General features: G+C 37.9%; 2 protein-coding genes across 3 annotated transcripts; both read right to left on the bottom strand.

Moving 5' to 3' along the window:
• Positions 1-7,740: 7,740 nt before the first annotated feature.
• LOC141711037 (uncharacterized) lies at positions 7,741-11,728 on the bottom strand. 2 transcript variants are annotated; one of them, XM_074513491.1, is made up of 6 exons: positions 11,359-11,728; positions 11,122-11,246; positions 10,968-11,024; positions 10,292-10,366; positions 9,019-9,119; positions 7,741-8,669 (listed from the first exon to the last, which is right to left on the bottom strand). In XM_074513491.1, the coding sequence occupies exons 1-6, from the start codon at positions 11,411-11,413 to the stop codon at positions 8,612-8,614; spliced, it is 471 nt and encodes a 156-aa protein (XP_074369592.1). In that variant the 5' UTR covers positions 11,414-11,728; the 3' UTR covers positions 7,741-8,611. The 2 variants fall into 2 exon arrangements, 1 of the variants encoding a protein (XP_074369592.1); XR_012571194.1 differs by lacking the exon at positions 7,741-8,669 and adding an exon at positions 10,525-10,594 and having other exon boundaries at positions 9,057-9,119.
• A 2,272-nt stretch (positions 11,729-14,000) lies between these two features.
• Positions 14,001-16,443, bottom strand: LOC141714951 (uncharacterized). The gene is made up of 5 exons (XM_074518443.1): positions 16,273-16,443; positions 15,918-16,046; positions 15,518-15,808; positions 14,544-14,656; positions 14,001-14,493 (listed from the first exon to the last, which is right to left on the bottom strand). The coding sequence occupies exons 1-5, from the start codon at positions 16,441-16,443 to the stop codon at positions 14,001-14,003; spliced, it is 1,197 nt and encodes a 398-aa protein (XP_074374544.1).
• Between the last annotated feature and the right edge of the window lie 297 nt (positions 16,444-16,740).

Here is a 16,740-nt window from a genome sequence, read left to right as displayed (position 1 = left end):
CTTGTAATTATGAGTGCTGAGCTTTAGAAGAAACAAGAGCATAATGATGCTTATGATATGATTGAGCACCTTCAAAGGATGTTTGAAGGATAGGCTCGTCCGAAAGATTTGATAATAATAAGGCACCATACTTTTGCATTAATGAGAGAATCATATCCGGTTGAACCACATGTTCTAAAGGTGATAGGCATATGTACCTTGATATTTTGGGTTTCAAGAATGGTCTAGAGACTCAGCTTGATTTGATCAAACGATCTTTGAACAACTTCTATTCTCAGTTTGTTAAGAACAAAAGGAATGAGATAGACAGAACACTCACTGAGTTGTTAAGCATGTTTAGGACTGCTAAAAATAACACGGTAAAGGCATGAATTACGTCCATATTGATGATGTACACATGGAATGCAAATGGGAAAGGAAAGTGGACAGGCAAGGTGAAGATTTGATCTCATTCAGTGCCAAACCAAAGTCCAATCCAAAAGGGATTTTGAAGCCTGATAGTGGTGTTGCTAAAGGAGATGATTGTCATTCTTGTGGAAATAACCGGATGATTGGAAGTTAAATTATCGAGCTTGTTTGGAAGATCTAAAAAGAAGACTAGCAATGGTCAAGCTTCTGGTATCAGGGTTAGAATTGGAGCAAAAGTTATTTCTCTAGTTGAAGGAACTTGATACGTAATTTTCCCTATATAGGCGAGATTGAGAACTTGATAAATTGTTATTACGTGCCTGCCTTTAGCGGATACATTAAGTCAATTTCTTGTCAGGACAAGAAAGGTTTTCATTTTAATTAAATAAACAATAGTTGTTTAAATAAACAATAGTTGTTTATTTTATTACAATGATAAGACTTATAATGTTGCACAATTAGTTAACAATTTATATGTTCTAAGTTGACTCAAATCAAACATTACCTCTAGCATTGTCGTTAATCCATATTAATGAGAAACACATTTCTGAGTTACATATAGATGAATACTTGGATAAGTTTGATTTTGAATCATACGGAAGATGCGAACTTTGTCTCATTGGCTAAATGACTAAAGCTTTTTTTACCTGAACAGGTGAAAGGGCCACCGAACGATTATGACTTATACATAATGATGTATGTGGTCGAATGCGTATGATGGCAGGGGGGGCTTATACTACTTCATAACATTTACTGATGATTTCAGTAGATATGGATATATGGTTCTTATGAAGTACAAATCCGATTCTTTTGAAATATTCAAAGAATATAAGGCCGAAGTAGAAAAGAAAACAAGGGAAAAGTATAAAAGTTTTACGATCATATCGTGGAGGAGAATACTTAAACCTCAATTTCAAGGGATTCTTGAAGGAGTGTGATATTGTATCACAACTTACTCCTTCTGAAATACCTCAATGGAATAGAGATTCTGAGGGGAGAAATCGTACCTTGTTGGACATGGTGCGATCGATGATGAGTCAAACGGATCTTCTAATCAGTTTCTAGGGTTATGCTCTAGAAACGGCTGCATATACACTTAACCAAGTTCCGACCAAAGCGGTTCAAAATACTCCGTATGAGATATGGACTGATAAACGTCATAGCATGTCATTTATGAAAATTTGGGGACGTGAAGCGTTTGTAAATTGTTTAGCCTCTGACAAGCTTGGACCAAAATTAGATAGATGCTATTTTGTGGGATACCCAAGTGAGACTACGGTATAGTTTTTATAATCATTCTGAGAACAAAGTGTTTGTTGCTCGGGCCGCTGTATTTCTTGAGGGAGAACTACTTTCTATGAAAATCAGTGGGAGGATAATACATCTCGATGAAGATCGAGAACCACATGATAACATTGAACCAAAGTTGCAATAAGATCAGGATGTACATCAAAATTTTGAAAGTAATCATGTCCAAGAAACACATGTTATTCATAAATCTAGTAGGATTCACCATGAGCTCGGGAGAAATTATGAATTTCTTTTGACTCAAGATGGTGATGTGATGCTTACGGATAATGATAAGCCTCTCATCTACCAAGATGCTATGAACAGTTCAGACTCTGAGATATGGCTTGAGGCCATGAAATCCGAGATGGAATCCATGTATCAAAATAAAGTATTGACTTTAGTTGATCCACTCGAAGGGGTAAAACATATAGGGTGCAAGTGGGTTTTCAAGAAGAAAACTGACATGGATGGTAAAGTACAGACCTATAAGACGCGACTAGTGGCAAAAGTTTCAAACTAATTCATGGTACAGACTATGATGAGACTTTTTCACCGGTTACTATGGTCAAGTCTATCAGAATTTTGTTAGCAATAGTTGCTTACTTTGACTATGAGATTTGGCAAATGGATGTCAAAACTACTTTTTTATATGGGAGCCGTGAAGAGGATGTATATATGATACAACCTGAGGGTTTTGTCGATCCAAAGTTTGCTAAGATAGTTTGTAAGTTGCTTCTATCTATTTATAGATTGAAGCAAGCCTCAAGGAAAATGAATATTCATTTTGATGAAATGGTCACAGAGTTTGGCTTTATTCAAAACGAAGATGAACCATGTGTTTTTAAGAAGGTTAGTGGGAGCCATGTGACATTCCAAGTATTATATGTAGATGACATATAATAGATAAGGAATGACATACCTTCTCTACAGGCTGTTAAGACTTGGTTGAGAAATAGTTTCTCGATGAAAGACTTAGGCGATGCTATCTATATATTAGGGATCAAGATCTATAGAGATAGATTGAAAAGATTAATCGACCTAGTCGGAGTACATACATTGATAAAATATTGCATCATTTTAGGATGCAGGAGATAAAGAAAGGATATGTTTCGATGTCTCATGGGATAGTGATCTCAAAAGATAATTGCCCCCTAAATCATTAGATGATAAGGGCCGTTTGAGAAAGTTCCAGATGCGTCAGCAATTGGATCTATAATGTGTACAATGATATGTATTTATCCTGATGTTTCGTATGCTTTGAGCATGACAAACAGATATCAGTCAAATCCAAGTGAGGGTCACTGGATAATTTTCAAGAATATTCTTAAGTACTTAAAGAGGACTAAAGATTTATTTTTGGTGTATGGAAAAGATAGGGAACTGGTTGTAAAGGCTTACACTGATACTAGTTTCTTAACCTAATTTCTGGATAGACAAGGATGCATATGTGTCTATGTCTGGTTTGTGTTTTGTCTAAATATAAGTGATGTTAGCTGGAATAGTTCACAACAAGAATATTGATGATTTTGTGGAAACCGAATATATTGATATTTTTTTAAAATAGCCATGGAGACTGTTTAGGCATGCCCTTAGGAAATATCACCTTATGAATGAGATTAATGATTAAGGAGATATAAATGTAAAGTGCATAGTAATGATAGTGTTGCAGACCCACTGACTAAGGCTTTGTCGCAGCAGAAGTATGATGGTCATACTAGTTCCATCAGGTATTAGATACATGGATGATTGGCTCTAGTGCAAGTGGGAGATTGTTAGTGTTTGTGCCCTAGAGACAACACTATGATGTTTTAGTTTAAGACATTAGGATTATTAATGTTTATGTTCTATCGATTATTCTCTTTATAATTTATTAATTCTTAATTTACTGTGATATAAATGTTAGATTAATAAATGTCCTTGGAATATGATATGTAATTCTATATCTCTAAGTATGTGACTTATAAATGAGATTATGAGAATAGTATCAATATTCCTAAAGGTCCCTAGTCGAGTATTATTATTAAGGGACAATAATAATGCATTAAGACTAGTGTGTTTGTTGACTGATGATCACATCTCATTGATCATAGGTATAATGATACTAAAGTCAAAGACACAGGAAGATATATATATATATATATATACATGGTGCTGGACAGACCCAATGTGAGATTCTACATGTTTGTTGTGTCATAAGTAATTCTCACAGTGATAATGATGTAATGGTCCTTAAACCTGAAATCATTATATTTCTATACGAGAATTAATATACATTGATTCCATTAAAAGTTATCCTTGACCGGGTAATGATAAAAGTGGACACTGGGTATATTACGAATCGTATGAGAAATATGAATGATCTAGATGGGATTTAACCCTCCTATTTTAGGAGTGATATTATTGGCCTCTTGTGTGAGCTAGACTATGAAATACGTGGCCGCACTCAAATGTTGATTTGATATAATAGTCTACTCATTGATCAAGAAAACTTGGATTAAACATTGATGAGGATGACACATTACATGCCTCTAGTTTAATCTATAATATGCGGTTAAAGGGATTATATTACATTGTACATTATTCATGAAAGGTTTAATCGATAATCTATTGAATTATTGTTACTTGGGTAACAATGATGTATTACTAGATGCCGCTCATTGTCTACGATTTTATATTAGATTTAAAATTCGTTGCCAATGTAATAATAACCTATAGGGTCACACACAAAGAATGCTTGAATGATATTTAATTTAAATTGGATTTAAATTAAATTTAAATAATTTGAATTATTTATAATATTAATTAAGTTTGACTTAATTAATTAGATAAATATTGATATTCAAATTTACTAATATTAATTATGAAATTCATTTGTTAAATAATTAAGTGTGACTTAATTATTAAACAAATAGGAATTTCGAATTGATAATAACTCTTAATTAGTTAAGAGTTATAATTCTTATTATAATCTCTATATAATATCTGTTGTGTAGCTGATTTGGTATGAAAAGACTTTTACTAAAACCCTAGCCACCAAGAGAGAAGATGGAGAGAGCAAGAAGAAACGTGTTTGTGCTAGTACACATCCAATCCTTGAGTTCAAGCATTCGTGTAGATACCGATAGAGCGTAGATCGCGAGAGCGGGATGCGTGGTTATTGAACAAACTTTGGATCTCCATTAGTCAATCAATTGGTAAAGCTTCTTAAGGTAAACAATCTGATTTACGAATTAAATATATATTTTTCGCATGGATCCTGCGGCGGGTTTTGAAAATTATGGTTTTTTACAGTTTTTAATTACTGTTTTCGTTGCGTTTATGTGCTCGAAACCCAACACTGGGATTCCCCAAGATTGGGCTTGCGGGACTGGGCCAGTTAGGACTAGTGGTATGTGGGACTGGATTGGGTTAGGATTCCAGGCCTGGTCCTTGTAGGAGCCCTATGTACTATCATGTGCCCCTACTCCCTTATGCAGATTTCTGGATGGGGGGGGGGTAAGGTTGGCTTTGCTTGAAGAACATGAGGTTTTGATTGTCCCAGTCCGGATTGAGTTGATTTTAGCCAATCAGGAATAAGGTTGGTTGTCTTTAGAAGAACTTGAGCTTTGCTTGCCCCCAGTCCGGATTGAGTTGAGTTCAGCCAATCAGGAGTAAGGTAGTTGTCCTTAGAAGAATTTGAGCTTTGGATGCCCCCCAGTCCGGATTGGGTTGAGTGTAGCCAATCAGGACTAATGTAGCTGTCTTTAGAAGAATTTGAGCTTGGCTGCCCCCAGTCCGGATTGGGTTGAGTTCAGCCAATCAAGACTAATGTAGTTGTCCTTAGAAGAATTTGAGCTTTGGCTGCCCCCAGTCCGGATTGGGTTGAGTTAGCCAATCAGGACTAATGTAGTTGTCTTTAGAAGAACTTGAGCTTTGCTTGTTTGAGCGGATGCTCCCTAACTGCATTCGATCCAATGTGTGCTTGAAGAGAATATTTACTGAGGAACCATTGTCTATGAGCATTCTTCTTACTTCATTATCAAAGATGTCCAAGGTGACAACTAAAGCTGCATTGTGATGAGGGTTGACTCCTTCATAGTCCTTACTGCTGAAGGATATCACCAGGTCTGGGAGTGACCGGATTGATAACACTTCTTCGCCGAAGTCCGGGCTTCGTGGTGGGAGTGGGAGCCTCCTAGGACTACATTAACTACGTTCTTTCCTCTCTTCTGTGCCTCCCCTTTGTTGTTGTCCCGAACTAGGTTTTTGTTCATATTTTCTTTCTTCACCTGGTCCTCGATAAAGTACTTGAGTAATAAGCAGTTCTCCGTCTTGTGGCCATAGGTCTCATGATAATCGCATTGCCTATTGTAAGGCCTGCTCTCCGGAGGAGTTTGCATTGGCTTTAGAGGATAATATAAAGATTTATCTTTTACCTCCTTCAAGATTTCCTCCCGGGTCATGTTGAGAGGAGTCCAGTCCGGCTCCTACTTCGGCTCCCGGGGCTGCTTCGCGGGTCCTGGATCGCTTTTGGACTCTGGCTTAGGACCCAGTCTCTGAAAAACTGGAGTAGTTGGCCTCTCTTGGTTCTGCTGGTTTTGCTTGAACTTCTTATCCTGATGGTAACCCCCTTTCGGTCGGTCATCAGAGTTCTTACTCCTGGATCCCCCATTCCGGGTCATCCTCATTGCCTGAAGTAGATCAGTTTCCTTTATGAATCTGGCAGCCATGAAATAAGCTGCTATCAGACTTTGTGGCTCCTTATTGATCAACTCTACAATGTGTCTTTCATTGTGCTTCGGATCTAAGTTTCTTCTGAAGATGCTAAGAGCTTCACGCTCGTCCAAGTTCGAGACTTTGTTGATTGCTTCTTGGAACCGGCGCATATAGGCTGAGAGGGACTCGTTAACGTGTTGCCGGATTGTTTCTAGGTGACACATATGTATTTCATGTATCTTGTTTGCTCGAAATCTTCGGAGAAAAGATGCTCAAAACTCCTTCCAACTATGGATGCTGCGGGAGGGGATCCTGCTGAACCATCTCTGGGTCCCGCCTTAAGAGTTGATGCAAAGAACCTTGATTTTTTCAAGTCATTGTAGTAATATATTTGCGCGATTTGCTCAAAGTAGTTCAAGTGCTCTTCTGGGTCTCCCAGACCATCAAAAGAATCAAAATTATAGTGCTTCAAGTCCCGCTGCCGGGGAATAGCCTCCAAGGAGTGGCTGAAAGGAGTTAGTGTTTCTTCAATTTCTACACCTGAGTCTCTATCCATCTTCCTTTGTAATTCATAGATCATATCTTTCAGGTCTTTTTGCTTTTCCTCTTCTTCATCATCAGAAATCACCTCCGGAGTAGGATCCCTCCGGGATCTCTTAGTCCTAGACTTGGCCAGTAGCTTTTCTTCTTCTAACTGCATTCTTTTTTGGATCTTTAGCTCGAGCTTTGCTTCCTCCTCTTTTCTGATTTGCTCCCACATCTCTTCCAACCTTTTCCTGCTTAGCAACTTCTGCTTCTTTCTTATTACCCTGATCCTTTTTGTTTTTCTTTCCCTTAGCTCCAATTCGGTCAATGACAGATCTCTTATATTGTTGGGAGTCCCCGGACTCCTCCGGTTCTTCCTCAAGTTCGGCTTCTTCCTGGAGCCGGGTTTGCTCCTTCCTGTAGAGCCGGATTGTTTCTACCAGTTCATCACTTGTAAGGTTGGCCATGTGCTCTTCGTCCACCGGACATTAGTGTATTTGTATTGATTCAGCTCAATAAGGCTTCTGGCATCCCGGGTGTTTACAATTCTCTCCACAACGGGAGTGTGTTGCAATGGTTGCTCCTGAAACGCTTCTCTGTCGGCTCCGGGGTCAAGGGCCTGGGAGTGGTCCGACTCCTGGACCTGAGTACTAGCAGATGGTTTTCCAGAAGTATGCTTTCCTGGTCTTGCCATTGTCTCAAAAATACCAACAACAAATAACAAAGATTTCCAACTAACAATATTGATCTAAGGTCGCTTTTCGAAAACCGCAAAAACTATCCAGAACAATAACAAGCAGTAACAAACAGCTTTCTGGGACTAATTTAAACAATCTTCTGGGAATACTTAACAATGTGGTAGAATGAGTGCAGCTGGGTTCTAGAACACAAAGGCAATATTCAAACTAGAGCAAAATCGGGGTTCTAAAATGATCAAAACTAAAAATAGCACACGCAAACGTGGCTTAAATCAACAAAACAGGGCTCACACAAACGTGGCCTAAAATAACGAGCACACAGAAACGTGGCTTAAATAAACAACATTCATGTTTATGGAAGAGTTTGGTTGCTTGGGTTCTTGCAAGTTAAATAAATGGACTCTTTCAAGAGCTTGCTGATGAAGGTGAATCCAGGGGCCCCGAGACCCAAGGATGGAGAGCCCCCTTCTAGCGCCAAATGATAACTCCTGGTGGCGGGGCTGCTCCTTCGACGCTGTACTTGAATCCTTCGCCGCTGTGGAAGTGTAACTGTGGTGGTGGGTTTCCTACAAAACAACACCGGAAGGGGGGTTTGGGTCCCGCGGCGCCTCCGGTGTGAGAGTAAGAACTCGCTTTTGAGGAAGATGAAGATAGATAGGAATGATGGTTGGCTGTGTGTGTATATGAGTGCAAGAGAGTGATTAACCTCAAAACCTTACCTTCTTGGGCTATTTATATGCCAATGATAGAGTTTTGGGGTTGGTACCTTTGAATCGTAGCCATTGGTTCTAAGAGCGGAGGATACCTGGCTGTGGTGGATATTTTACACGTGTCAGCGCGGGACTGACTGAGGAATGTTCTGAGAATCCTCTGACACGTGCCCTGATTATTCCCATGATTGATGAGTGACAGCCTGTCTCTATCATGTGTTTAGGCAAGCGCCTCACGTGCTGGGATTCCCCAAGATTGGGCTTGCGGGATTGGGCCGGTTAGGACTAGTGATATGCGGGACTGGATTGAATTAGGAGTCCGGGCCTGGTACTTGCAGTAGCCCTGTATACTATCAGACATTAAATAGCCAGGCTTATATAGAAGAAAAAGTTGCATTTCACATGTAAGTATCAATGGCATCACTAAGAACAAATGATTTCGAGGGACTAAATCTGCACACCTAAGAACGTATAAAGCCAGTAAAAAACTCTAACGACACTTGAAGGTATTCTCAAACAGAAATTTGATTACACATTCCAACTATGTAAGCTGAAAAAAAGGCATGCAAGCTTAACTTAACTTTTTCTTTTCTAAAGTAATAGGCAAAATCGCTATATTATTGGGAAAACATTCTTAAATATTTTTAAATAGTAAAAATATAAAATAGCATTAACATTGTCCTATAACTTACCTGTGGATATAATATGCTGCCATCAGCCAGTAATTTGCTTTTGAGGTGTCAGCCTTAACACTCCCACCAGAAACAGATGATGTACCTCCTTGCTGAATACACTGGATGGAAATTTTGAATTTTGAAAATAAAATTAATTAAAGAGGTCAAGAACAAGAAGTAAAGTTAAAAGCCCAACTTATCAGTCGAAAACTAGAATCTACGTACAGATGCATATAAAGGGCATGCATAGATTTGCTTTTGTTATTTGTTTGCGAAATCTTTCCAAAATTTACACTCCAGCTATTTATCGATGTTATTCATAACTTTTTTGACACTATCACTTTCTCGCATTTGTTAAGTAAAAGTTGCAAATTCATTACTGATTGTATCATATGGTTATTTTATGCTTCCCACAGTTTCTTGGCACTGTCATACCCTATAAAAAATTTTAAATGTTGATCCTCCATTAATATTAGCATAAACTAATTGTCATAAAGCTCAGACTCCTGTTTCTGAATATCAGTTGGTACGATTTTCAGTTTTAACGCCTCAATTCGATTGCAGCTTCCAAATTAACATGGATAAGCGCACAACCATTTCTTTGAGTCACATATTATAGTTGGTGATATTTAGATTTAGTTTTGAATAGTTCAATGTAATCAATGTACATGTTATTTCTTGAGGCTAAACCGAGTCAAGCTGCTTGCCCCTAGCTCAAGTTCGAACTCGTTTATTACGGCACGAGTGCTCGACTTGGACCGGAACTATTTTATCATTTTTGAATATTCAAATATATATAGTTATATATTAAAAATATATTTTCAAATAATTTGATTAACGAGCTAGTGAGTAAACTTGACCAGACTCGTTCGATATACCGCGCTCGATCAAATTAATGGAAGAACGGCTCCAGCGGCTTAACTCGTTTAAAAATACTCATACTTAAACACATGTTGTGAATACTCTATAGACTAGAGGGTTAAAAAACTAAGCAAACAACATCTAAAGTATGGCATGAGTAATACTCAACTGTAACAATTTAATCTTATCTTATGCACATGTAATACTGAGTTGGAAAAAAAAAGGCCTTCTTAATTAGTTAACAAATTTCTATCATCTGCTAAAGGCAAGTGAACTGAAATTTTGTGCATATCTTTTTTTCATTATATATGGTGCTTGTAAAGTTTGCAAAGCTTATAGAGAATCCAGCACTGACAAGCATTAATTACTACTTGTTGGTTAAAACATAAACACTACTATTAGTTGAACCGAGACAAGATAAATAAAATACCTGAAGAAGGTAACTATGCAGCCAATCCAGAGTCTGCGGAAAAGTTGTGGCTGATATGTTAGAAACCGTTAGCCCCTGTTCAGGAAAGTTGAAAATGAAAGAAGCTAATAGTAATTGGTTATCGTTGTTGACGCCTGTTAAAAAAACACGGGGAATAAAGGGCACAACATCATGCTCGTACTACAATCAGTATGTAATTTTACACATGAAGCTTGTAATTACAGCAAGCTCACCAAATCTAAAACTCAAAGAGCAAAGGTAGTCTTGAATGGTTTTTAGGTTGCTTATTAGCTTATCTTTGTCCTGGAAAAAGTAAAACATATAATATCATCACAAATGCATAGAGCCACTACTACAGAGAGCATATTATTGGCACAAGTAAATACATACATGAGAATAATGGCTCCTACGTTATGGGGTCCTTTTTAAACATTTTCTTCATGCTAGGCCATACATGATAACATTTAATACCTCTTAGTTAAGACTTGGAAAATGCATAAGATAAAAGTTATAACATGATCACCTCTTTTTTCAGACAAAGTTGACATACATTCATTAACTTTGAAGTTTGACCATATTGTAATATTATTATACAGCATTGCACTTAACAAAATTTTCAAGATACCGTTCTATGGCTCATAATATTCTCTACAGAAAGCTTACTAAGTCTTCATACCTGTAGTGGATAATTGTCACTGAATGAACGTGCAGAAATCCACTCCTCTAGTAATGCCTGTAAAAAGCACATATTTAGAGAAACACTCCAGTTTTTAAGAAGATATTTTTAAATTGACAACAATTTCTGCCTGAGAATGAGGAACGGTAAGAACCTTATGGTCAAATTCTGCCATCTTTAGGACTATAGGAACAATTATTGGTGCAGCAGAAGCACCGCTTGACTTTTCTTTCTTCACAAGTAGATTTCTATCTTCCCCTGAATCTTTTGTTGAGTTCCCTGGAATGGCCAAAAACTAAATCATCAGTTTTAATCCTAACTGTTATCTTGCACTCTGGAAATCATGCTAACAAATTGTAAACAACCAACGAAAATACAGGTTACATTCAACCTTTATCATCACGAGCTTCAGCAATGACAATTAATTGCAAACCATCAATAACCATTTTTAGCTAATCTGCAGGAGAATTGTGACTGTAACTAGCAGGAGCAATAGAATCATTAGCGGCTTGTGTTGCATTTCTCTCAACTATTTCCGCAAATCTTTGCTCATCCAGTTTTGCTGATACATTTGTAGGTGTTTTATTCTCGTCATCCATTAGGTATATACTTGGATCTAAATGCATGCCCAGCCATTAATAACATACAGTGTAAATCCTTTATTACTGGACCGTTGAAGATTCAGAATTACAGTGAATGAGGAGTGTATAATTTATACCAGCAACGAGAGGATATTAATAGTATTCTGCAGGAAATAGAAGCCTAGCTTGGGAAACAATTAGATATTAGTATTTTGCAGGCAATAGAAGTCTATCTTTAGGAAAACAATAAAAGAGACTTGATTTAGGACAAGATTTGAAAAGCAAATAAGCTTTTAGATATAAGCAATGAATTATACAATTCCCGAAAATAAAATCATAGTATATCCAAGAAAAATGTATAATCAAAACTTCGTAATAACATGAGAATTATAATATTTTTATACGGAGTAAAAACCTTAATAAATAATCTAATGGACTAATGCCCATACAAATTGGCTTTATTATAAATAACCTACTTAATTAAAAAATAACTAGTCCCACATATAAAACATATGGATAAATACACTATTTATCTTTACCCTAAATAAATATAAACTAATTAATAACATATATTAATTCTTTATTCTCGTTCCTCACCATTCTCCCTTGTTAAAGAAAATTCAACCACGAGTTTTGCAAATATCAAGAATCATACAAGAATAACATCGAACCAAGATGAAATTCATACACTTCTGGAAAAAACGGTTGAGGTACAAAGACCTCTGAAAAGTTAAAAGCAAGTGAAGGTAACTTAGGCAAGTACTCCGCAATGATGAAGTGGATGTGATCAACGACTCAACCTAAATAATATCATTAGCCACCTTTTCTTGAACACTAAAACTTGCTCCACGTGAGATTTTGCATCAAAAATATCTTCATTAACATCTTCCATGCAACTCAAAGAATTTGATACAATTACATCATCCTCATTACTGATTTTCTGTATATGCATCTTCAATTTGATCAACTTCAATTGCCCCTTTAATCTTTTCCTCATTTGGAAATTTCACTTGAGATGTGAGATCCTCAAGAGTCCTTGTTGCTTTCTCAAATTGTTGTTTTAATACCTCATTTGCGCGTTTGCACATTTCTTTACTCAATTCAATTTTGTACCTTTTTTCCAATCTCCTAAGTTCGTCATATTGATTATCAAACTCCTTCACCGTAAATTTATATTAAAATAACCAACGTTCACGATGAGAAATATATATTTCGTAGTAAAACTCATCCCGTTCACGCTTAAGAAAATAGATAACTATCTTTCACAATATCAATTTGATGTTTGATGCACACAGACATGCTTAAACAAAGATTAAAAGGGCTTATCTTAATGGATTATGGAGTTGAAGAGGCTGAAACGTTAAAATTAGGATACTGAAATATAAAAAATCAGAACTTCAATGGTAAAACTGTCAAACTTCTGAAGTTCAGGGACTGTCTGGAAAGTTTCTAAGGAACTCAGGGACTTTTTTTTACATATTTTGGGATGGCAGGGACCAGATTTGGAACTTCTGAACACTAGAGGCACCAGACCATAATTTAAGCAAATAATATAACTATAACAGGATGTTGTTACCAACTTGGGATGGGTAAATACAGACTAATGGATTGGGCTTTAAAATTTAGGGTAACTGCTATACTTTTTGCGAGATATCGAGTCAAATATAAACAAGAACGATACTGAACACAAAGCTACTGCAATAATAATTTAGGGTTCATGAAAAGGGATAAATTGTTGGACATTCGAGAGGCCCAATCTCTTCAAATTGGCTATCATAAAATAATACAATTGATAATCTGAAACCCTTCATCTTTCCCCCTTTTGTCTATCTCTTTCCTAAAGACTATTCTGCCACTTTCTTCTTTTGTTATTCCTCTTCTACCCCTTGACCAGCCTGTTGACCCGTGTCCCCTTGATTTGTTGTCAGCGTTCCCATTTTACCCTTTTGCTTATTTCTTGTTCGAGTATAACATAACAAAGGCTTCTCTTTATGCGAGTTCATCACATTACTCCCCACCCAAACATCCACCTTGTCCTCAAGATTGAATCTAGGAAACTGTTGAGATGCAGTGGTGATATTCTCCTACATTGCTTCATAGTCCGGTAGGCCCTTCCATTTGAGTAATGCTTCTAACTGCAGTCCTGTTCCAGTTTGTACATGTCGAACCTCCAGGACTTTTTCTGGTTCTGCTACTAATTCACAATCTGCTGTGATTTGGGCTGGAATGGTGGAAGAAACCGGCACATTCCCAATTTTTTCTTCAATTGTGAGATATGAAAAACGGGGTAGAGCTTGCTATGTGCAGGTAGAGCCAATTTGTAAGCAACCCGTCCAATATGCTACATAATCTTGAAAGGCCCATAGAATCAGGGTGCCAACTTTTCAAAAGATCTTACAGCTAGGGACTGATAATGATATGGTTGAAGTTTTAAGTACACCCAATCATCTACCTACAGTTCGACATCCCTTCGATGAGTGTCAGCCGCTCGTTTCATCGTTTGTTGGGCTCTCAGTAAGTGAAAATGCAATTCATCTAACACCGCATCAAGCTCTTGCAAAAATTCATCCAAGCTATCTATATGAGTATGCCCCCGATCCAATCGAATGATGTGTGGTGGGTCACGCCCATATAGCAATCGAAAAGGACTGAATTTAGTGGAGCAATGTGGGGATGTATTGTAGTAGAACTCTGCCCGCAGTAGCCACTTGGCCCATGACCTCGATTTGCTGCCCACAAAGCAACGCAAGTATGTTTCTAGGCTCTTATTCATAATCTCGGTCTGCCCATCGGTTTCTGGATGATATGTTGTACTTTTCTTTAGTGCAGTGCCATGAAGTTTGAACAACTCCTTCCAAAATGTTATAAAAAAATCCGATCCCGGTCCGAAATGATGGATGCCGGAAATCCATGTAATCGTACTACTTCTTTCATGCACACTGTCGCTACAGTAAAGGCATCAAAAGGGTGTTTTACCCCGATGAAGTGGGCATACTTGGAGAGGCAGTCCACCACCACCAGCACCGCATTAACCCCATGTGACAATGGTAAGCCTGCAACGAAATTAAGAGATATTTCTTCCCATACCAAGTAGGGTATTGAGAGTGGCTGCAATAGCCCAGCAGGCAGTTGTTGTGAGAGTTTTTAATACTGACAGACCTAGCATCTTTGTACATATAACTTGACATCATTCCTCATGCCGACCCAAAACAAGTTTGTTTCCAATCTTAGAAATGTCTTCACCTCCCCTGAATGGGCCCCTATTGCCGTATCATGATATTCATAGAGCAACGAGGAATAAACTGTGATTTAAGGGGTAACACCATCCTTCCTTTGTATAATAATATGTTGTTCACAAGGATGGAATTCTTATGTTATTGTTCCCCTGACTCTAACTCTTTCCTGATACGCTGAATGTCCTTGTCATTATGCAATTCTTTCTCCAACTGATCTCATGACACTACTGTGTAGCCACCAGTTCATTTAACACCACTTCACCCACATGTTTTCGGGACAGTGCGTCAGCCACCCTATTCGAAGCCCCTGGTTTGAATTGAATCTCGAAGTCGAATACCAATAATTTTGTTACCCATTTCTGGTAGTCTGGATTTATTTCTCGCTGCTGAGTTAAAAACCGTAAGCTTTGTTGATCAGAATGGACTATGAAATGCCTTCCCAATAAGTAGTGTTTTCACTTATGAATTTCTAAGAAGATAGCAATTAGTTCCTTCTTATAGACTGACTTTTGGTGATCCCGTGTGCCCAAGAGTTTACTGAAAAATGCCACTGGCCTGTTGGATTGTATCAGGACTGCCCCTACACCGTATCCCGAAGTGTCCGTTTCAAGTATAAAAGGCTGTTGAAAGTTGGGCATTTTTAACACCGAAGGACTAACCATAGCTGATTTGAGCCAGCTCAAATGCTTCCCTGAAAACTTCACTCCACCTGAAATTATCTTTTTTTAACTACTCTGTGAGTGGATGTGCTATCGGGGCAGTAGTTTGCAACAAATTTATGATAATAGCCTATCAAGCCTAGAAATCCTCGTAACTCGCGCAGATTTTTGGGCTGCGGCCATTCAACCATGGCCTCTATTTTCTCTCTGTCCACTTCTACCCCTAGAGCTGAAATTACATGTCCCAAGTAACCAATTGTGTATTTTCCAAACTCACATTTCTTTTTATTCACAAACAAGGAGTGGCAGCCCAATATCTCCAAAACAATTTGTAAATGCTGCTTATGCTCCTCCTCGCTTCGACTCTACAATTATGTCATCGAAAAAGACGAACTTATGGAAGTAGGGACGGAAGATATCGTTCATCAACGATTGGAAAGTAGCAGGCCCGTTCATTAATACGAATGGTAATACCAAAAATTCATAATGAACATCATGGGTTCTTAAAGCCATCTGGTGTGTATCTTCCGGCTTTACTAAAATTTGATGATATCCAACACGTAGATCCAATTTTGAGAACACCACAGCCCCGTGTAACTCATCCTACAATTCGTCAATAATGGGGATATGATACTTATCCGGGACAGTCTCTTTATTTAAATCCCGGTAATCGACGTAAAAGCGCGATGTGCCGTCCTTTTTCTTAACTAAAAGTACAGGACTCGAGAATGGACTAGTTGATGGCTTGATAATTTCTGCCTTGAGCATTTCATTAATCTAACTTCTCAAGTTCATCTTTTTATGATTGTGGATATCGGTAAGGACGTACTCCAATAGGGTTGCTTCCATCTTTCAAAACAATTTTGTGTTCCCAATTACAGCTGGGAGGTAGACCCACTGGGCTGTCAAATACTCTACTGTGCTTGACCAATATGGATGATAGAAATGCAGGCTCTGCACTTGAGTTACCACTCTCAATTTCCCCCATAGTAGCTTCCATACGGCTGCATTCGATCCAATAACGGTCCCCATTTTTCTTTAGCCCTCTTTGAAGGGTTTCGAGCACATAAACGCAACGAAAACAGTAATTAAAAACGTGAAAAACCAGAATTTTTGAAACCCACTGCAGGATCAATGCGAAAAGAAAATATTTAATTCGTAGATCAGATTGTTTACCTTAAGAATCTTTACAAATTGATTGACTAATAGAGATCCAAAGTTTGTTCAATCACCACGATCCCGCTCTCGCGATCTACGCTCTATCAGTATCCACACGAATGCTTGAACACAAAGATGG

Source organism: Apium graveolens, chromosome 3 (genome assembly GCF_009905375.1).
Source record: "Apium graveolens cultivar Ventura chromosome 3, ASM990537v1, whole genome shotgun sequence".
In the NCBI taxonomy this organism is placed as follows: Eukaryota; Viridiplantae; Streptophyta; class Magnoliopsida; order Apiales; family Apiaceae; genus Apium; species Apium graveolens.
The sequence above is the reverse complement of the archived record's forward strand: the minus strand, read 5'-3'. Positions and strand labels throughout refer to the sequence as shown.